We start from the raw sequence: 22,964 nt of genomic DNA on the forward strand, positions 1-22,964 counted from the left end.
AATCAAAGCCCCACTCTCACAAGTGGCTGATGCCACTTCCACTCAGTCACAGGAGAACCGGCCCCTCAGACAAAAGGCAAAGCTGACCACATCACTATTCCTTTGTAGAATAATAGCAATCCGCTGGAATACAAACACATGGTGCTATGATAGCCGCGGCAGAATCTCCTTTATCTGCGACTTTCTTGGTCGTCGAGCCCCAAATCTGTTTGTGTCTTCTCTCCTCTCACCAGTGATGCTATCGAAGACTCGAGAAGAACAACAGCAAACATGAGGAGGGACAAATGTTTGAATACATAAATGCAGTCTATTTACCATTTACATGTCATTGACGTGTGTCATATATGAATGGTGTTTGTGGCTGAAATTTTACTTTCAAATGTGATCAACGATGTCTGTTACTCTTCACAACTCTGCATGTACAAAGCTGATCACGAGTGCGCTTCCTCATCCTCTCACCAGGTATTATATATATATATATATATATATATATATATATATATATATATATATATATATATATATATATATATATATATATATATAGTTACTGTATTACATAAGAAACTATGACAAAAAAAACCAACTATTTAATGTTAAAAGGGAAGTCAACCCAAAAATGGTCTTTATATGTTCTATGAGGTCCTGCAGAAACAAGGACTTATATTGTGTTTGTGGAATATGAAATTAAGGTATTAAATTAAGGTATTGTTTTTATCCATTTCAGGGCACGGCCATTTTCCCACTGGCTATGGTTGTGTTGCTGAGGACTCCGGTAAAGACCAATCACGGTCCATCTTGCAAACATCACATGAACAAACTCAGAAAATAGGTGCGACGTGATTGGTCGTTACCTGAGCCCTGAGCAACAATGATGTGATTTTCAGTCGACATAAGTGGTAAAATGGCTTCCCACTGGGATGGATAAAACCTGGTGGATTCAGCTGCTCAACTCATATTTCACAAACACAATGCTGTTTTTAGACTGGCAAGGGCTCATAGAACACAAAATTGTAAAGACAATTTGGGGGTTGACTTCCCCTTCAAGTCCTGATCCATTTACAATCCAGCTGGGAGCTTATATGGCCATTTTTATACATCAGAGTTGAGGAACTAAAAGACTTGTGCAGAGGATACACCCCTGGTTGCTCATTATAGCTCCTCTGTGGAGGCTCCTTGATACTCACTTCTCAATGCTCCTTTAAGATAATCTAGATGCTCCTTGATGCGGCAGCGTGAGAACAACCTCCGGGTCACGGTTGAAGAACTGAGGCACGAGGAGCTAGGAGCATTGCAATTAACAGTCATGAGATCCACCTCATGACATGTTAAGAGTGAAAATACAACTTGATCCATGGAAGCCTCACGAGAATGCTTTTTTTCAGGAGCCTTCTCAATTGAAAGGACCCTAAGATTTTCAAGGCAGATGGACACCAAAGAATGCCGATTTTTGATCTCACTAAACCCAGCTTTACATTTGGTAGTTACAAGCACTTTACAAGTCAAGGAAACAAATAATCAACAACTAAATTACCCTTTGAGAATATGTACTGTTCTGTTGTATTTAGCTTCATTTGACTTTTTTGTTGCAAACAAAAATACAAAACGTCACTACGTATTTGTTTTTGTTGTGGTTATTATGAGATATGTAAGAAATGTGTATTTTTGTATTTCATGTTTCCTACTTCACTTATTTTGTGAAATCTGGTATCTCCATCGAGCAAGAACAGTTTCGAGGTGCACCTTTCAAAAGAAGAAGACGACAGAAATGCTATGATACTCTCTTGTGATCAAAACCCCAAAGTCACAGCAAAGTCAACAGCTGAGAAGAGACAAATGGGGGGGGGGGAGTCAATCAAATCTTTTCTGAATGTCTTTGTAGTTGAAAAGACAAAAGTTGTCATTTTATATGAGCGCAAACTTTCAAGTGTTTGATGCAGCAAATGACCTATACCTTGATGAAAGTGCGTCTTTCATACATATCTCGCTTTGGCAGGATGGGAAGGAATGGGGGAGGGCAAAAAACCGAGATAAAGGCACAAGCTGCCGATCTGAAAGAGTGCGTAGCGAAAAGTATCGTAATGAGAACACCTGCACTAGATTTCATGGCTGGGAGAAGCATTAAAAGGAGAAAGGTAGGTAAGGGCTAATTATAAAAATAAAGTGTCCCCGTTACCTCGGCACCGTACAACCCAAGTGAACAAACCTCCGACAGATGGGGTGTCATGGGTAACTGTGCCAGAGTGAATCAAAACCCTCCGGAGTGATCGAAGCCTGGCAAGCGTAGATCCATATTTCAACCACAGACACGTGTTGACACTGCTTCTCCAGCTCTTCCTCATACCAGTCAAGGTGAGACAGCGTGACACGAGCAAGGGGGCTCCAAAGTGATGGATAACTCTCTCCACCCTCTTTTCCTTGCGCTCGCTCTTACAAGCCTGGTGACTTTCCAGTGAGGCAATTATCATTGTGAATGCATAATAGCCTAATTAATTACATGTGTCAGTGCTGCCTTTGTTTCAGCGAGCAGGAACATCATTCCAAAGAAGCGTACGCGAAACAGAACAGCAACACTGAACGATTCTTTGACCGCATCCAGAATACAGCTGAGAGAGAACTGCGGAGACAATGTGCCGTTTTATGCTGAGAGAAGCAAAAGTAATTAGGTCAATAATAGCTTGATAAATAAGTCAGAGTCAATTGTAGTACTCCCAGTCAAGCCTCGCTATGTATCACACATCACAGACCAGAACGTCTCGGGTGGCAGTAGATTCAACAATGGCAAACTTTCCTTACGCAGCCTCACTGACAAACAGGGCATATCATTTGTCCTGTCAGATTTGCCGATTTTTATTCATTGTGGAACAGGAGAGCCGAAAACAATTGCGAAGGAGGAAGAAAAAAAAAAGACCTGCAAAGGAGGGGAGTGAATGATGGGCTAACTAGGGAGGAGAGACAGCAGATATTCCTGCTGCCCCCCCTACCCCACCACCCCCTCAAAAAAAAAGACAAGCATACATTGCATTAGGAATGTACGTGTGTACCGTTCAGCATGTCTGTGTCTTTCTGTATGGGGGGGTGGGGGCTCATGGCGGTAGCCTGATAATCCCTCCACGCCTCCAGGCAGTAGGGGCTCGTTGTAGAGTACATTGAGTCTAATAAGAGCGGGCGCCACAGTCGTGTAGCCAGGAGAGTTTTACATAATTAATGACTGTTGATGTTTTCCAGGTAGTCGCACGGCAAATTCACCCCAGAGTCGGCTGCCACCGTCATGGGCTCCACGGAATGAGGGACAGAGGAACAGACAGCTTACATTTCAAACTTGAGTGAGGCAATTTTGTACAGTATCCTCAGACATTACAGAGACAGGGGGTTCCTAGGCCAATCATTTGATTTGTGTTAAAAATATGCTCAGAAAAAGCTTTGCAGAGTCTACAGAGACTTTGTGCTTGAATTTTTAGGATTCTTTATGTTGTGAGACACACAAAGCTCCTGATGATCATTCACGTCTGTATGAATGAATCAAAATGTCAATCTTAATGTGTGAGCTTGGTGGTTTGGGTTTAGATGTTCCAGACAGCTGATAGCTTTGGAATATTGGAATATCGCTGGGAGGCAGTCCATATTTATACTAGAGCGTGTTAAATTAAACATTTAAACACGGTACCCAGGGAAGGCTATTTTTTACTGCTCTTAGCCCACAACTCATTATTAATTTGTAATAACCTTTAAGGCTTTTTGATGTCATGCATATTTTACAGAAAAATATCACTCCAAGTCAGGCTCGACGCCATTGACAGGTCAGAGCGCCAACCCAATGGGACCTCGTTCACTGTTGTAAGAGACCAGGTGAACGATCATGGATCTTTATTGAATCCATACTGACTTCAACACCCATCATTTTTGGAGCAAAATATATTACTTCTCCTAACTGAAGGTTCCCACTTCAGTAATGTCCACAAATAAGCCTGAAACCCAAATGCTCCTGCTTCCTTTGATATCAGTGCATGTCATATATTGAGTGATCAGAACAAATTCTTGACTCATAGCTTACGTATTTTTCGAAGTATTGCGTTTTACCATCCAATTGTCCTCATTAGCTGAGCTGGATGCACAAAAGGTTATGAGGACACTGCACTGGTAGTGCTACACAATAAACTGATGAATAAATAGTTTTGAAATCAGAAACTTGGGAAAAAAAATGCTCAAATAGTTTGAAAGGATGAATGGCAATAAAAATTGCTAGCAATATCTCTAATTGCAAAAAGTGAAGACAATTTGTAATTTTAGTATTGACACAGTCGATGCAAAATTTGTCTTCTTCGGCCACAAAAACAAAATGATGTGGCGGGCCGCTATCTGGCCCCCGGGCCTTGGGTTTGACACCCATGGGTTAGAATAAAGCAGAAAATCTCAAGTCAGTGGGAGGGAATTAAGGGACACCCCTTAGTCTCCTTATTGCTCTCTTAGAGGGCTGGCCAAGTCCCATCTTGATACGCAGTCAGCTGGGAGGCCTTCCATGCCCGCTGGATGCCAGCCTAAAGCTCATGTACACTGGTGCCAACACGCCACTAAAGCTGTAAAACAAATGAGCTCTGTTTGGTTAATGTACACTGATTGACCTCTGCTGCCAGGCAGTTGCTGGCATGATTGTAATGACCTGCTTTCATGGTAACTAGACAACGTGACAGATGTGAGCGGCCATTTCAATTTGAGTTATGAGTGAATGCATTCTGCTGGGACAATACAAAAAGGTGGTGCAATTTGGAATTGGAGCGCCATTTAAGACGGTTTTGAATTGCCATCATGCTTTACGTAATGGAAGACAAGCATGTCCCACAAGAGTTCGGAGCTCCTCCCTCAAGACCTCAGTTCATCAAACGTTTGCATGCGTTGCTTTTTTCCCCTAGTTTAGTCATCTAGTACAATGAATATAGAAGGAACTATTTATATCCTATTTGTGTATGATATTTAAACATTCTGGGTGGGTTGTTGACAATAAGTCAAAAGATTTACGTGTGATTTATATGTGATATGAAATTCAAAATTTTCTAAACGCAAGCACCACAAACAAGTGTCTAACATATTTATTGTTAACTTTGATGAAGGAATACACTACATAGCTCTTCATACCGTAAAGTCGTAGTGATTTCTCCCTGTTGTAGTTATGTCATACTTTGGATAATACTTTTTTTCAATTGATTTATACAGCTTAAAGGTCACATGGGACTTAAAAAATTTTTTTTTTATCTTAGTCTCCATTTTTTAATTCCACCAAACCCTGGGGTTTAAACAAAGGCATGTCGGGGTAGACTTATGCATATAAATACGTATATACACACTTATGCACATATTTATATACACTAGGGCTGGAACTAATGGTTAGTTTAATAATTGATTACCGTAATTTTCGGACTATAAATTGCGTTTTTTTTCATAGTTTGGGTGGGGGGGGCGACTTATACTCAGGAGCTACTTATGTGTTTTTTTTTCAAAAACAATTACTTGATCATTAACACATTACTTACTAGTACAGTTGATCACCTCACATATTATTTTTAATACACTGAAAAAACGAATAAAGCAATTCACACTTTAAAGCACAATATTCAAGTTCATGAAACAAATAAACAAAACAAAAAAAAACCAACTGAAAAACAAATATAGTTATTTTCAAACTAAACTGAACGAGGGTGATTTAAATTTCACCATTGGCCGTGACGCAACAACTGGGAGGGGAAAGTGCTGTTTTTTTGAGTTTTTAAAAAGCACAGGTCTGGTGAAGAGAATTTAGTGTGGTGATGTAAAAAAAAAAAAAAAAAAAAAAAAACAGTAGGGGCAGCAATGCAATTTAGGATGCAAGCTCTGCTTGTGATGGACAGCATGCGAGCACACATCACGCCAGACATGCAAATCACGACAGCGTACGCGGCATTGTTTACACGATCGATGATCGATGTATTTTATGATTTGGAGTGACAGATGGTTTGGTAATATTGTTGCTATATGAAAGTTATTTGAAATATATTTTGTATATCGTTATATGGGTCTGTGGAATAATTAGACATGCAAATCACGAGTCCGACGGCGCGCATACCCGGCATTGTTTACACGATCGATGATTGATTGATTTTATGATTTGGAGTGACAGATGGTTTGGTAATATTGTTGCTATATGATAGTTATTTGAAATATACTTTATATATCGTTATATGGGTCTGTGGAATAATTAGACATGCAAATCAGGAGTCCGACGGCGCGCGTACGCGGCATTGTTTACACGATCGATGATCGATGTATTTTATGATTTGGAGTGACACAAATGGTTTGATAAACGTGTTATTTATGTAATAATCATTTGAATAACTCTGAATGTTACGTTAGGCCCGTTCTCAGCCTCTCGTTTGTGTATGTCACGTTAGCATACCGTATCGTTTAGCCTGTTGTTGCTGGTTCGTGTCTGTTTTTGGTGTTGGATTTTGACAAATACATTTGCCCCAAAAGTGCGACTTATACTCCGGAGCGACTTATATATGTTTTCTTTTCACGTTATTGTGCATTTTATGGGTGGTAATATTATGGGAGCGACTAATAGTCCGAAAATTACGGTAATTTGTCAATGAATTTGTTAATCAGTGGATCTGACAAAAAAGATGACATTTTCCTCCTTTACTGAAAAAAACTACATTTTTTTCAAACTGACAGTGCAGAAAATGCAAACAAGTATTCCAAAGGAAAAGCAAATGTTGTTGTTTTTTACCTTCAGAGATCACTACAATTGGAAGATATTTTCCACTGAGTAGCTGCAATTTTGAGCATTTGGGGAAAAAAATCATTCAAGAATTTGTCAAAACAATTAATTAATTACCACAAATAATTATTGCTTGAAGTGATAATTAATTAAATGTAAAGATGCAATGTCAAATGTATTTTTTGGGAGTAAAAAATGCAATGTTGCCATCATAATAAAGAAGACGTTTTGAAGCACTAAATCAATACAAAGCAGCTTTGGAAACAACTTTTCAGCAAGCTTTATTTATAGGATCTGACTTTATCTCTTGGCTGCTGATGGTTACATAACCTACCATATGCACAGAGTGTAGGACAATTCCATGAGGGTTATAAATAAAGAAACCTGACGCACTACTGCAGCCACTGTGGTTTGGGCAAAGTCTCACATGGGATGTCATAATTCTGCAGCGTTAGCCCCTGTGCTATTTAAGGCTCTGCCTCGTTAGAACATCCGCTGAAAGATGAAAAAAAAAAATTAACAAACCACGATTTATTTAGGAAAAAAGGAAAATGTTCATAGAGGCGCATTGCATTGCTAAACCCGATGCATTAGCAAGTTTAGGGGTGAAGCGCAAACACACAACCCAAAAGTGGGTCGAGGTTGGCCGACGTCCTACTGCTCACACAAGTGTGGCTGTGTGTTTGAGCAAAGAGGCCATAAAAAGTACACATAATGTTTGCCTATCATGGGGATTGTGTGATTTTCTGTGCATGCTTGCAAAGGCTCTCTAACGCCACAGTCGCTGGCTGATTTAGTTAGGGAATAGCTGCCTGTCCTTCAGGTGAATGGGCAGAGATTGGTCTCAATATTAGATGTAATAAAACAAGCCCATCGTTGGATCTCATCACACCTTCAGCTGTCCTTCATATGTCACCCAGTGGGAGAGACATGCTCACAAATAACCGTACTCTACACACACACACTAAGAAGGAGAGGGGGGGGCATTTATACACAAAGCTCAAGAAAGCCTCATTCATTCATTCATTCATCTTCCAAACACCTTATCCACCAGTGTTTGAGGTAAATAAAGATTTACAAATATCCATCTGTGTGACAGCTTTGTTTGAAAATAGTCCATGTTATAACGTGCAGACCTGCGGCCAATGTATGTTTATTTTTATGGCTCAATGGGGTGCATTTTGTACTTGTAGTCCAGAAATGATACAATGCCATAATGTAGTGTATATGCTAATGTTCCCTTGGCTCCTGAAGAACATCTTTTAGGTAGGTTCTAGCGAATTGCTTTTTTTGCATGATTGGTCGTTACCTAAGCCCTGAGCAACTGTGATGTCATTTTCAGTCAACAGCAACTGAAAAAATGGCTAAAAACGGGTGGATTTAATTCTCATCTCGCAAATACAATACCGTGCGTAGACAAGTGCGGCTACCAAAACATATTCTTGTACAGAAAATGTTTGGTTGGACTTCCCCTTTAAAGAAAGTTAAATGAGGCTGACCTGTAAATGTTTTTTCTTTTCAAATTGATCAGGAAATTTCAGATATTTGCACGATTCATCTTTTACAATTCCAATGAGTAGCCTTATTAAGGCTTCATTTGTCCTACATGACAGTCCAAGCGGAATTAAAACAGATGGTATATTTACCAGTAAGGATAAAGTACACATTGCAATGTTAAATGTGTCTACCTAGTTATGACCAACTATAAATCTTTGGTAAATCAATGGGTAGAACACTAGCAAATTGATTAATACTGATGTTACCTGCCTTAAGTCTCTGATGGATTGCAAACTTATACATACTGCACATTTAATTCGAACATTATTTTGGTGGAGTTCATTGCTCCTTCAAAAGGGGAATTTGGATTCATCTTACTGTGCCTGTGCCGTATGTCTGGTTTTATCTGGTTAGCACACTTCCCTTTCCATTTTTTCATCCATTTATGTTACAGCATATCCGGTGATAATGTGAGAATTCTCAATGACAATTATTATAGGACTCAAAATAGCAAGATTCAATATTTTGATCCACCTCCTCATCCTATATGGCTTCAGTTGACCTTTGAACCTTCCTGCTAACTGTTAGCATCCAGAAGCAGGTAACTAAAGTGCTTTTGCTTGCAGCGTCCCCTTGCCCCTCTCCAAACTGAGTCCCCTTTAGATTAAGAGTCACAGTCCTCCTGCCAAATCCAGTGAGACCCAATTACAGGGACTTCAGCAAGCACAGATGTAAAGTTACTGCTTTAATTGAGGGTGTCTTTAACACTCTCCTTAGGCCACTATGGCCACTTTATGACTCTGAAGAAGAAAAAAAACAGAGGCCTCAGCAGTGGCACTCATCACGCACATATTTGAGACTAAAGCAAAGCATACTCTGATCTGTGGGCTTCCATCTTAAAAGGGTAGAGTGTGATTCAGAACATCACACGTCCAGTGCAAAAATTAGAATGAAAACAAGCGGATGTCTGAACAAAGTAAAAAAAAAAACTTCAGCGATGAGGAGTATGTCGTTAGAGTTTTTGTGCTCTTGCAGTGTCTCGTTATAATGAAGACACATGTTAATTAGAATTGCAGTTAATCCTATATTAGAAGAGACCCAAACTGTCAGGTCAAATTATAAAGAATGGGCCTTAATGTTGGCGCATGTGACATTTGGAGCTGCTATCTCTTCAAGCAAAATGCTCCCTAGGTAGCTTGGCCTACTTCATGCTGTCTTTATTTAAATTCCCACTTTCTTTATTATTATTTAGGAAATGAGCCTCAACAAGCGCCATTTCCATAGAGCATAAACTCGCAGAGGGAGGAACGCTACATGTTTTTTTGCAGTGGGACAGCAAAATCTGACAAATACCACCATCTGTAAGATGCCAGCCAAACCCATGGCCTAAAAAATACACTGTAGAATTTGAAAGAACAAAAGTTCAGAGACTTAGCCAGAAGCAAGTTGAACTTTTTTTTCCTCGCATTATTAAAGATAGGCTCCATCATTTTATCAATTCATCGATCACCCACAAGGAAGATGAAAATGGAAAAATAATGAGGCCGATGAATGCGGTGCAAAAACATAGATGTGGACAATTAAATTACCTATCCTGGAAAGAGGAGAAAAATAGCAGACTGTTTTCTAAAATAAAATAAAAAAAGAGAGAAAGGGAGCAGTTAATTTTACTCGCTGCATATTTTTAATTACCAGATCAATCATAACTACATACTCCAGCTCAGCAGAAATAAAATTGCAAGTCTCAATGAAAGACAATAGATTTGCTTTAAAGTCACTCTATTGAAGTCTAAATTAATATTCCAGGTGCTTTTGTGAGAGCTTTCTTTAAAGTTTGGAGATTTAATTAGCCGTGTTTAGATTTCACTGCAATGAAAATTTCATAGCCGAGACTCAAGAAAGAAAAAAAAAAAATCTGCTTCAGCACCAAAACAACTCCTAATGCATCAGCTGTCCTCGCATTCCGTTTTGATATCGGAAAACGGCGCTGAAGAATCAAAGAATCGTCTCTCCTGTTCCGTCTTTACCTCCTCGTGCGAGGTTTTCCTGATTTTAGGAGCACTGATGTTTATTTCTTTTGGCATGTGGTCGCCGGCACCGAGCCACCGATTTCGCACATTTATAGTGGGTAATTTGACTGTGCTCTTGCCAGAAGCGGAGCGTGAGGAGCAGTGCGAGCGACTAGTGTCTTTGCATGGATGGCAGCAAGTCGTCCGAGACGATCGACGGAGGCCAGCTACCTCTGAGATTAGTTACTGTCTGATGTCTGGAGGTGTTTGGTGAGAGGTCAGAATGGGGGGGGGGGGGGGGGGCAGCGTGATTGCATGTCTCTTAAGGTGACGGGGGTTTAGGAAAGCAGATGTAAAACAAGTCCGATAGCCAACAGGAGCGGTGCAGACAGCAGCGCGCGTGCGTCCATTCTGCAAACATGGCTAACATTTGCACAGCAGTGGCAGTCAGGCGTGACGTCTCCAGGCTCTGAGGTTTGTGCTGTCAGGACGGTAGAAATTAAACCTGGCACTGCCGAGCACAATGTGTTGAAGCTCATCAATTCCACATGGCTTGAGAGACAAGTGCCTATTTATAACAGCCCTGGCTTCTTTACCTGGTGTGCATCGCCGGCTCTAAACATGCGTCCATAATGATGAGCACACCAAACTGGGACGCTTCGACGGGGACATCATTTAGGACAGGAAAAACAAACAGGCCAATAAATACTACTTGCGCACACACCTTCAGATCACAGCACTGCAGACAATACTAAGAAAGCTGATGTAAAGCTTGACAAATCTTTCCACAACCCCCACCTCCCGACAAATGACAACAATCAGTCACCGCAGGTTAAAAAAAAAAAAAAGAGCCAAAATAATAAATTACGACTTTTCAGGCCCAATCTGAAGGTGGCATCAATCTACCAGATGGATTATGCAAAATTCATTTGATTTTCACACAACTTGACATCTTGCAGCTGGGGTGCATTGGCAGTGGATGATGACACTAAACAGATTGGGTCAACTTTGTCAACTAATATGACCGGTCTGTTAATTCAGCATAGAGCACTGTACTGTACAGTAAAGGTTCAGGGAAAGCATGTTAATTAAAAAGTACAAAATTCTAATAATAACCGCACATCGACAAAAGCACAATATTAAACCAGTAAATAACGCTAAAGTTTTTCTGCTTGGTCTCGGGTGATTTTCTTCCCACATTCAAGAAACATGCATGTTGAGCAAATAAAGGCTCCAAATTGCTCGTAAGTGTGAATGTGAGCACGAATGGTTGTTTAAATGTGTCCTGTGGCTGACTGGCAACCAATCCAGGGTGTATGCCACCCATTCCCCAAAGACAGCTAGAAAAGGCCCACTCTCCCCTAATGAGTGTTATGGAACCGAAATAGCTGGGTAAGAAATGAATCAAGTCCTTGACAGGTTAGTTGTAAAATCTTCGGATGAGAAGCACTGTATGTGCAAAGTGTAGCTTCTGTCATCAACCGCATTCAAGCGCACAAGTCGATATGTTTAACTAGAATCTCTGGTTGCAACTGAAAAAAAGCATTAACTTTAGGGGGAAAGTAGCTTTGAGTACAAGTTAATAACAGATGAAGACATTCACCCTCTGGAGAAGATGTAAACGGCTCAAGGAAAGTATTACCTTAAGTCCAATTACCCTCCTCTGTTCTGTCTCTCTCTCCCTCTCCCTCTCTTCCTCTCCGTGGTCCTTACTATGAAGAGGGCGCTAGTGATGAAGCCGGAGCAGAGAAATGATGGTTCACAAGGCCCGGGAGCCCATTATGTTGCCCACAATAGGCTGGAAGCCTAGACGTGCTTTGATTACGTAATGAACTGAAGAGCCTGGAAGTGGCTCGCTGCTCATTGAGCACGAGACAGTGGGTCGGTCAGGACGCGAGCATTAGCTAGACCCGAAGCATACTGGTCTTAGCCTGAGAGAGAAATAGAACGGCTGGTAAAAATGTCCCTCATAAGGAACAGGATATGACATGGATTAAAAGACAAAAGGAGCATTAAAGCAAGGACCTGGTGCAAAAATATGGCATTGAGAAATTCAGTCAAACGTCTGCTTTGAAATGGATTTTGATGCTCACTCACTGCGAGCCCACCTTCTCAGGTTGAGCAATCTGTGGCTAATAACCGCAATGTTTAGGCCATCATGAAGATCTGTCTTCATTGAGCTAGAAAAGCTGGTGTGCATCGCCAAGCATTTTACCTAACGGCGCAGTCCCTCATCTATGAAAGTGCCATAGAGCCCCTCAGACAATTAGGCACGGAAAAGCTTTATGACCGTTGGACTCACTCAGTGCGCGCCGCTCTCACCGCCAGCATCGCCAGGAGCACTGGCTTGTGCAGAAAGGTAATTACGGAGCCTCTCATAATGACACGGAGGAAGCTTGCGTCATAACACCCACAGCCTTTTATCATAGCACTGTAATTAATTATCATTCCTCTACACTTGGATTCATTCCACTCTTCATAACGTATTCATACATTCAAGAGAAATGATCATTTCCTTCAGGAATTAATCAAAAAGAAGGAAGAAGTGTTCGTCTTTCGATGGATGATCAAAGATGGTGTTTGTCTGCCGCACCGCACGATGGGGGCAAGCTCAGGCCAATGCAACGCAGTTCTCTGAAACACTTTCCGACATCAAGACTCAGGTCAGGTCAATAATCTGCACTCTCCATAACAAGAATCATCCATCATCCATCCATTTTCTACACTGCTTATCCTGGTCCGGGTCATGCGGAAGCTGCAGCCTGTCCCAGGTGGACGCCCTCAACTGATCATCGGGCCATTGCACGCCTGACACATAGGGGATGTTTACACAATCGACATGGGTGTGTGTGTGGGTGTGTGTGTGTATACACACATACATATGCATACAGAGTGTAGATAGATTGAAATCACTAAACAATACAAAATAATTGGTCAACATTTTGTGGCACGCTTTATTGCAAAATGGAATTGTATTCCATTAATCAATGAAATAATCAATTTTAAAAAATGTTTAATAGTGACAACCCTACAATGGACAAAGCCATCCATTCACTGTATGCATATTACCAAGAAAAAATAAATCTTAAATAGTAAGTAAAGAAGACTATGATTTGGCCATAACGATTTAAAAAGACACCTATTCAATTATTTGAAAAGATATGAATATATTAAAAGTACCAAATGTGTAAACTAAAGTTTGGCTTCTTTGTCCCTTTTCCAACAGCAACCGAGTCATTTTGGGAAGTTGCTAAGTGGCTCTCGTGGAAAACAAGCAACAACAAAATACAGAAAAAATCTGTCGCCCCCCCCCATCCCCTCACCCCCCTCAAGCCCAGGGGAAGAAATGGCACAGTTAGACTCATCAACAGGTGTCCACCAGCCCCCACCGCTGGTCGCAGAGCCTTAATAGCACTTTGATGTTTTTTGATGTGTACTCAGCTCCACGGTACCTTGCTGGTAGATAATGAAGGCCAATAATGATTCCTGAGCTTGAAGGGGTTAATGGTATGTAACCAATAGATCTGCTAATTACATGTTACAAACTATTTATCAGACTGTCCATCTGCACAACTCTCATTATGAGCTCTAAGATACAATACACGGATTATCACCGTAAAGCAAGTTTTTTCTTAGCGTGGACAAGAAAAATGAAACACTTGTTATTTTGAGGCCGATACTCACATTGAGAAACGTGTCATTGTTCTGTTTCTACACCTAACAAAGTTTTTTTTTCCTGAGGGAAGCTTCCACTCAAAAGTGTGAGGAAGGTGTAAATTGTGTTGAGAAATCCACAGGTTCTTGTTGAATCTTGGGTGCGACTGTACTTTGGGCCAAGTCGTCATCATCGAGAGGTCCAGCGGGCTGGAGTCTCCCGTCATCGGTTACTTGATAAATGCAGTAGTTGTCATATCCTACTGCACCCAAAGGTGCACCTAAGACTAGAGAGACAAGCAACCATGTATTCTTCTCAATACATTTTTATTAAACTTACCTTAATTATAAAACAGTGTTCATTATAAATCCAAAAACGCCGGCCTCCAAGGGCCCAGTGGATTAATAAGGACCGCGGTGTATTTTAAGCCGTAAACTCAGCTCCTCACTGTCCTTAATCTCCTTCCTACTTCACAAGGCCAAATTAACACCTCTCCTCAGCTCTGACGGGACCTCATTAGCAAACTTCTAGGGAAAGAAAGAATAGCAGAACGAAAAGAGGAGAAAAAGGAGGGAAGCGACCAATGACAGTCACCAGCTCTGGGATTAACCCTTTCTCCTCCTCCACAGAACTCTACAGAAAAACTAGGTCGGGTTTCTAATCAGTCGCCTGGTTAGCGATAATTAGACGGCGAGATTGGACGAGAGCAGAGAGAGAAAGTGGGTGGGGAACACTGAAATGAATAAGAAAAGAGAGAGAAACCTGTCATGTCGCAAACACTTCAAAGGAGTTGACTTTTCCTTTAGAAGTGGCATGATGAGGGTCCAAATACCACGAGGCGTTCCTCTGGGCTTCCCAACTGGGAAGTGGCGGGTGTAGAAGCCAAGGACCCCGTTCTAGATTCATTTTCACAAACACTCCAGGATTTTTATATCCTGGAGCACCTGTACGGTGCAGCTGCGGGGGGAGCATCCGAGCGTCCCTAAGCACGGAGACAAACAAGCCCATCCGGCTCCACCCTGTCGTCACAGTCTGCCCCTGCAGCAGCAGGTCGAGGTCCCAGAGCTGACGCCGAGGTCGCACACTACCGCTGGGTAAAGTTCACAAGCCTCTGCAAGCTGTTTGACATTACCAATACGGTCAAAGTGTATCAGACAACGCTTGAGGATTATGGCATGGCACCTCATCATCAAAATAACAGCTCAGGCCGCCTCTGTCAACAAGCAGAATATAAGCTAGTGAAAGTTAAACAAGAGAGGCACCAAAGGAAGCCTGTAGCGAACAAGCAAAAAAAAAAAAAAAACCAGGGTGGGGGGGACATGGCTCATTACCAGCAATTTATTTTATCTACTCTGGAACAAAACCAGGCTCTCAGTTGTCGGACATAAATGGTGCTTATTGCTCAAATTAATCCTATGGGTTCCTGTTTTCACAATAAAGATATAGAAGGCCGCTTCTGATATTTGTGCAATGTTACAGTTGTGGTAATTCAATTAGTAGACAAATCATCCAACATTGCGGAATATAGTATTGAACGTGATAGCTCTTGCCAGGGACCGTAGTGGCTTGGACATTGGCAATTCTAAAGAATCAAAAAGAAGCTGCTTCCAAGAGTGGCGGACAAGGCAAGTAGGTATGTTGTCATGCTGGTGATGGGGCTTTCAGGTTAGCAACCAGCTGGAGGAGAGCAACACTGGAAACATATTTGTGGTATCATTTCCATAAGTGTCTGCTTTACGGACCATAACGCAGCACACAAATGTGATTTATGACCTTGGTTTAATGGCTGGAGCAGAGACATGGTAGGTATCAGATGACTTTTTCAATATGGCACCGTCAGACAGGGGGCACAGTGAATGCAGGATCACAACAGGAAATGAGGCCTTGTCTCGGCAAGAAAATATGAGAAGCAAGATATCTGATCATCTAATGGCGGATAGATGCTACTTCACTTTGACAGAAAAGGCATCGGTCAATAAGCGCCCAAAGTATGGCATTTGATTCAATAATTTGCTTTAGATAGTAGTGATGGTGGCGTTCAGGGGTGATTTTCGAATCAATTTTCCAGGAACAAGTAAAAATATACACAACGTTTGTTTTTGTAAACTGGAAATGTTGACTCACCTGGGCTTGGAAACTCTTGAGAACTGGTGCCACCATCTCCCGGACTTCCTATGTGCAGAGAAAAATGAACACATTTTCATCACGGTATATTGTCAGATCTATTTTCTTGTATTATTTTGCCTCATGACATGTGTGAGAGTGGTATGCCTATTGGTGGCTGAATTTACAGGGTTTGAGCAAACGTTTCAAAAAGTGGGGCTTTCCAGCTACTGCTTGTGTTAAAGCTCAAGACCTAGACTATGTGAGCTCCCACAACACCAGGTAAGGGGATTGGACTGCCAGTGACAGCAGCCTGATCCCTTCTTAACTGCCTGTATTTTACTGAAAAGATTACGGTGCTACACCAACGTATTTAGTCTGAAAAAGGGGTGTGCGGTCAAGTGGAACCACAGCATACAGTTGCAAGGCCCATTTATAAAAATAAAAAAAAAACTACAACACACACAAAATAATAAAAAATAATGATGAAAATTCTCCTTTGATTTTATACACATATACATATGTATATATATTGTTCACTAGTTTCGCTAAGTGGCAATAAATAGTGAACTAATGCATCATTTACGAAAAAAAAAACCTCCCCATACAAAAGAGGTCATGTGGCACTGAATTTAGTGCGTTTGTGTCTCACCTCAGGTACATTTCTCCTGAACTCTCTGCTCAACTCCAGCAGATGCTTATGAGAATGTTCACTGTCCTCTTGTCGACCCGCCAGCTCAGATGCTACAGAGTTTAGCTCCCTCTGCAAACAGACAAAAGACAAACGCAATGGTGAATAGAACAAAGTGGAGAGAGCGAGCGAAAGGCCAATTTAGCCTGCCAACCCTCGTCCAGTAAAGAGCGTACATAAATCCGTAATGCAATATGAAAAGAGAGTGAATATTACTATTGTAATAATAATCATATAGTAGCATGAATACTTACAGGCAGCCCTTGCCCATAAATAATTAACTGAAATAAATCCAAAGTAGTAGCACAAGGCCTTTTAGATAATCAGTATTTGAAATAATCAATATACCTGCAACCGCTATAGAGCAAGCGCCAGTGAGCGGCTGGGCAGAAAAGAGAGGGTGGGGGTTGAGTCACGTGTGGAAACCAAATAACCTGACAAATACCCTTATCGAGAAATAAAGCTTCCTCCTCGATGGAAGGACTGTTTTAAAGCTCAACTAAGATCTAATTCAAACAACACACCAATATGCTAACGCAACACAAATATCAATACAAAATGCTCAATTATAAGTCAAATCTATTTTCATCTCCTACCCACCAATCTTTATATTGATTGTGAACAGATTTTCAATACTTGGTAGCCACTCCCATCGCTTTACCCTCCAGCTACGACTGGCCTTGCAATAGATATTTGATTATTGTCCCCGCGCATTGCTTGTTTACATGCCAGTGTTATAGGAAACGAGTGCTCCACGCAGACAACATGTCCGATCCACTATTCAAAGTTGTCTGTGCAGCAGGGCCTTCATCAGAACCTTGCATTCATGCTGGATTCGGCTGCTCTGCACAACATCCGCAAATCCAATATTATCGACCAGTCATCCAATTCCTGGCTCTTTCAGCAAAGTATAAAAAGGAAAAAAAAAAAAGTCAATTGTGAAGTCTACTCCTTTTTACTGAGTATTGAGTGAACAGACAGCTGTATGTTCACCTTTTCTTCATTTTTAACTGCGATTCATTATAACTGATGAGGAACTTTTCTTGTTACTGCTTGGGTACAACAAGGTGTGGCGTAAGGGATCCTATTAACTTTGAATTTATATATGAAGCCAGGATAATAAATTGACAGTATTTTAATTAATGAATCCACAGTCTTACTTAAAGGCAATTTAATAAATCATCACACAAGGAAAAGGGGAAGAAAAGGACGGGATGAGACTTGAACTTCAGCAGCCTCATGAGATAATAGCAGAGTGCCGGTCAGAGCTGTTAATTGAAGGGCTACTGGTTCAAGTCCCTGGACTGACAAGTCACTGAGCAACTTGGAGGACTACGATCTGCGCTACAGCTTTTAACTCAAGTTGTCACTTTTACAACTTGTCAAGTGAGTTTCTTGAGGCCTCTAGCAATTGTTGTATACAATGCCAGTTGGTGAATTTTTTGCTAACAATGGTAAACAGCACAAGATTGAGCATTCTGCTGTTTGCCAACATGTTTAAGTTGCAAGATGAAAACATTATTTCAGCTTTTTAAAAGAACATGAACATTACAATGGTTACGTTAAAGCTGTTGTCTGACCGATTGAAACTCCAATCTACTCATTTAGAAACGTTATAGGAAACATTGTCTAGCGACTTTGCGTAAGACTAGCAAACAGGCAGAGCGAAGATCAAATACGAATTATGCTACTTATGATGCAGGAGGGGCTAATGTCAGCCTGTTTCCAGCGCTAATCCTAGCGTTGATATTGCTAGTGCTGCTGTTTTCTAGAAACTGAATATACATTCTCTGTGACAGTTAATCCTGACTATGTATCCACTGCTCATAGTTTGATGCCATTATGAATGGGTCATGTTTGAGACTCAGTGACGATCGTCGGTTTGATAAAAAACTTTAAAAAAAGGATTTGTGAAGTGAGGTTACAAATAGTGCTACCAGCCTTAACACTGCAAACCCCACTTTAATGTTTTATGATGGCAGTATTTACCAATATCAGATTTTTAGTACCAAATCAGGGGTCCACAAGCTCCTGAAAGTGATCTGTGTTTGACATCAGAGGCTCGAATGGACATCCAAGATGGCTGAAGGACAATCGTATACTATGGAGGATGTGATTTGATTTCATGGTAATGTAGACAAATGTGGACACAGGAGTAAAATAAGACTGGTATGCTTTATAGTCTAAAGGCCAGACTATAGATAGTCAAATTGATTAATTTCTCCACCATGTAAGGGACATTAGTGTGTGCATGCATGATTTTGTATTAGTTCTATGTAATTGGGATAAAGACAAGTAATATAAGCTCATACACTACTGCTACTCTTACTCTACACCAAGTATGCTTCAGACGCATGAATTTGGCCATTCCTGGAAAACTGTACTGGAGCTATAATGAAGACCAAAGCCATAAAGGATGAGATGACAAGAGTTCTAAGGTTCTGTTAGTTATTACAGCCCATCTGGGATGAGCTTTTTTGAAGATTAGCCAGTCTTTTAGAAAGTTGCCAACCTTCACTAGATTCCATTGGCCCCAGACCAACTAATCTTGCCAAATGTAAATTCTTCAAGAAGTGATTGACTGGATTTGATAAGTATTTTAGATAGATGGTCTTAGTCCACCAGAGCGCCTTCAGTGGTATATTTAATGGCTTTGTTGTATTAAAGACAATGATGAATAGTCACAGTGCATGGTCAAAAAATAGTCCAATGACCATGAAGCTGCCTATAGTTTTGTTGCTCATTAGAAGGGAAGCGGTATAACAACCCATCAAATGAAACTTCAGAGCTTTTTTCTTACTCTTTGTTGAGGAGAGCAGTCTCAGTCAGGAATCATACAAAATGCAATTCAGTACAGCGATTGTGAGTCAACTCAAAATGTTTCTTTACAATAATATATTGTATAAACATGGTTTTCTGCTTAACATTGCTGCGCGAGTTGAGACTCAACTGCTTGCTTTGACTCACTCGTGCGTTATTTTGGCCACTTGTTGTCGGCTGGACATGACATCACAGTGCCTAAAGGCTCGTGATTGGTTGTTACCCGAGTCCTGAGCAACTGCTCAACTCATATTCCACAATTGCAATATTAATCTGAATATTGTGTTTAGACTAATAGGGCCGCATAGAACATATTGTAGAAAAGAAAATACTTGTCTTAACTCCCTTTTTAAGATAATCCTTTGTTAAGATATTTCTTTATTGATCCTCACAGAGGGCCTTTGAGAATAACATGTTAAATTACAATTTCAAATGATAATTGATAATAAAATGGAAAATTAACTTTTCTATTTGGGCACAGTCACACTCGGTGCAACAAAATGACTTCTTTAGCATCGGAAGATTTCATTAATTGTTCCGCATTATTGGGCTTTACAAGAAACAATGATTAACTCCTCTCTTAGCAATGTTGTGACTCCTCACACAAACAAAAGGAACCCAGATGCATCAAACAGAGAAAAAATTATAAACACATTATAAAAATGTTTTGATTAGCCATTTCAATGGGCTGTCTTATGAGCATAAAAGGTCGAACACAAAGATAAAAAGTGTTACTTAAAATACATTGGGACATTATCGATACCCGTTGTTGAGAAATACATGATTAATAATAATCATTATTAGAATAATCGTTGTTATAGTAATAATAATAATAATAATAATAGTAACAGCTTAGATTTATATAGTGCCTTTCAAGTACCAAAAACACCTTGATGATAAATATTTTGTCTCACCCCTGATAGTGATCCTTTATACTCTGTGGGGAGTTGCAGATTTTGTCACTAGCCTAAATTAAACAATTATGGGTTGTAATCTTATAGAATAGTCTAAAATAGACATACCGTAATTTTTGGACTATAAGTCACTCCGGAGTATAAATCGCACCAGCCATAAAATGCACAATAAAGTGAAAAAAACATATATAAGTCGCAGCGGAGTACAAGTCGCACTTTTGGGGCAAATTTATTTGTCAAAATCCAACACCAAAAACAGACATGAACCAGCAACAACAGGCTAAACAATACGGTATGCTAACGTGACATATACACAAACGAGGAGCTGAGAATGGGTCTGACGTAACATTCAGAGTTATTCAAGTAAGTATTACATAAATAACACGTTTATCAAACCATCTGTGTCACTCCAATTCATTAAATCGATCGTGCTTTATGTAAACAACGCCGCGTATGCGTCGCATATGCTGACGTCGGACCCGTTGTAAGTTGCATTTCTAATTATTCCACAGACCCATACAACGATATATAAAGTATATTTCAAATAACTATCATATTAAAACAATATTATCAAACCATCTGTGTCACTCCAAATCATTAAATTCATTGATCAAATTCCTCGTTCTTTATGTCAATAACGCCGCGCGCGCCGCACAGATCTAGTATATAACTATATTGTAGCGTTAACAAAGTACCAGGAAAGACGTGGGTTTGGTAAACGGCTCTTTATTTAACAAAAGAAGAGTTCAACGAGCCAACAACTACTGAACTTCCAGCCACGGAGGTGGAAGAGAGCTCCATAAATAGGACCGGGCATGCGTAAAAGCCATGTCCGAGCACCATCCACCGTCCCCGGACAGCCACCCGGCCGAGCGCCGGCCCCCGACTTCCATCCACAGAGGTGAAAGAGAGCTCCCGTCGAGAAGGACCGGGCGTCCGTAAAAGCCATAATAGTTTTTCAAACCTTCTGTGTCACTCCAAATCATTAAATCCTTCAAACTCTTCGTCCTCCGTGTCACTTACAAACAAAGCTGCTAATGATGCCGGTAGTACGTGGGGCCCTTCGTCATCTTCGTCATCCCGTGATCGAAGCCTTTGCCCTTTATGTAAACAACCGCCGCGCGACAAGGGTGACGTCACTTGCAGTTCAAATGACAGTAATCCCTTGCTACATCGCGGTTCGTTCATCGCGGTTTCACTACATCGCGGATTTTTGAATTTTAAAAAATGTGTGAAAAAAATCACATATAAGTCGCTCCTGAGTATAAGTCGCCCCCCCCCCACCCAATCTATGACAAAAACCGCGACTTATAGACATGCTTCCAATGTCATTTAGGATGAAAAATGAATTCAGCATGCCATAAAGTTTCTCTTTAATCATTTGACAGGTTTTTAAAAAGGGCACGAGGGAGCAAATTTTGAGTGTGTGGCAGTCGGGTCAATACAGAGATCCTGTCATTAAGCCTGTGCCAGTCAAACATCCAGCCATAATTGATGAATGTCCCCCTGGGAGAGGAAAGCTGTCATCGGGCTGAAGGGACAGGAAAGAGGGAATTTGTGCACAGATTCAACGCTCGTGTCCTCAAGTCAATCTGTGAGGGGATAGCGCAGTGACTTCTGACTCCGAAACAAAGACAGAGAAGCTAGAAGCTTATTGGCTTTAGTAAGATAGACCTGAAGCCCACTGAACATCCGGAAATGCCGTGCAGGAAGGTATAACCAAATTTAATCATGACGTGTCCTTTGCATTAAAAAGGAAATAGGCTTCTCGCAGACACTGTCCAAATATGGACCCAACCTGCACAGAAGCAAGCTCAACTTGAACTGACTGAGCTGCATTCATTAAGGAAGAGCACATTTACACGCTTAAGTGTAGGGTGTGGTCCCTACTACAGTGTACTGAGAGAACTATGGACCAGAGTGGTCAAAATGTATCGTCAACAAATCATATTATTTGACAACTATCTGACTAATTTAGTAAGCACTGTGGTTAAACTTGAAATTGTCAAATTCCCTAATGTCAGCCTCTCAACATAAATTATTCTCTGATTTCTATAGTCCTTCACAAAAAGAGGCTGATCAACACAAGATGTTGTAAAAACATCTTCTTTTACTTAGGAAAACAACCAGGAACTGAATCAGTTTCCAAAGGTTTGGTGATTATTACCCTCTCATTTAATATCGCTTGATTGTTATTTTGGTTTTTGTTTTAATCACAAAACAATACCAAATAATAATTCGTTGAACATTTTGGGATACACTTTATTGCAAAATAAATCGATGAAATAATCAATTCTAACGAATATTTGATAGTGACAAACCGCACGCAAAAGACAGACAGACAGACAGACAGACAGACAGACCAATGCTTGAATGAAAGCTCAGGCTTGAAAGATTATGACATCAGATGATGGTGTCTCATGTTGCACCAGGTATGATGGATCTATGTTTTGTCTCAGGGAATAATCTAATTTCAAAACAGGCAAAGAGGACAGTATGATTTTCTGCAAGTGGAAGAGTTTTA

At 40.6% G+C, this 22,964-nt stretch overlaps 1 protein-coding gene across 3 annotated transcripts in view; it reads right to left on the reverse strand.

Moving 5' to 3' along the window:
• Nucleotides 1-22,964, reverse strand: part of cux2b (cut-like homeobox 2b) — an 82,383-nt gene that overhangs the window by 32,823 nt on the left and 26,596 nt on the right. For all 3 annotated transcript variants that reach the window (XM_085910397.1, XM_085910398.1, XM_085910399.1), the window contains exons 2-3: nucleotides 16,668-16,778; nucleotides 16,037-16,084 (exon numbers count right to left, since the gene is read on the reverse strand). In XM_085910397.1, the coding sequence (XP_085766523.1) occupies nucleotides 16,037-16,084; nucleotides 16,668-16,778 (159 nt within the window). The remainder of the gene's footprint in view (nucleotides 1-16,036; nucleotides 16,085-16,667; nucleotides 16,779-22,964) is intronic.

This window comes from Syngnathus leptorhynchus, chromosome 4, assembly GCF_054491065.1.
Source record: "Syngnathus leptorhynchus isolate UIUO chromosome 4, UIUO_Slep, whole genome shotgun sequence".
Classification (NCBI taxonomy): Eukaryota; Metazoa; Chordata; class Actinopteri; order Syngnathiformes; family Syngnathidae; genus Syngnathus; species Syngnathus leptorhynchus.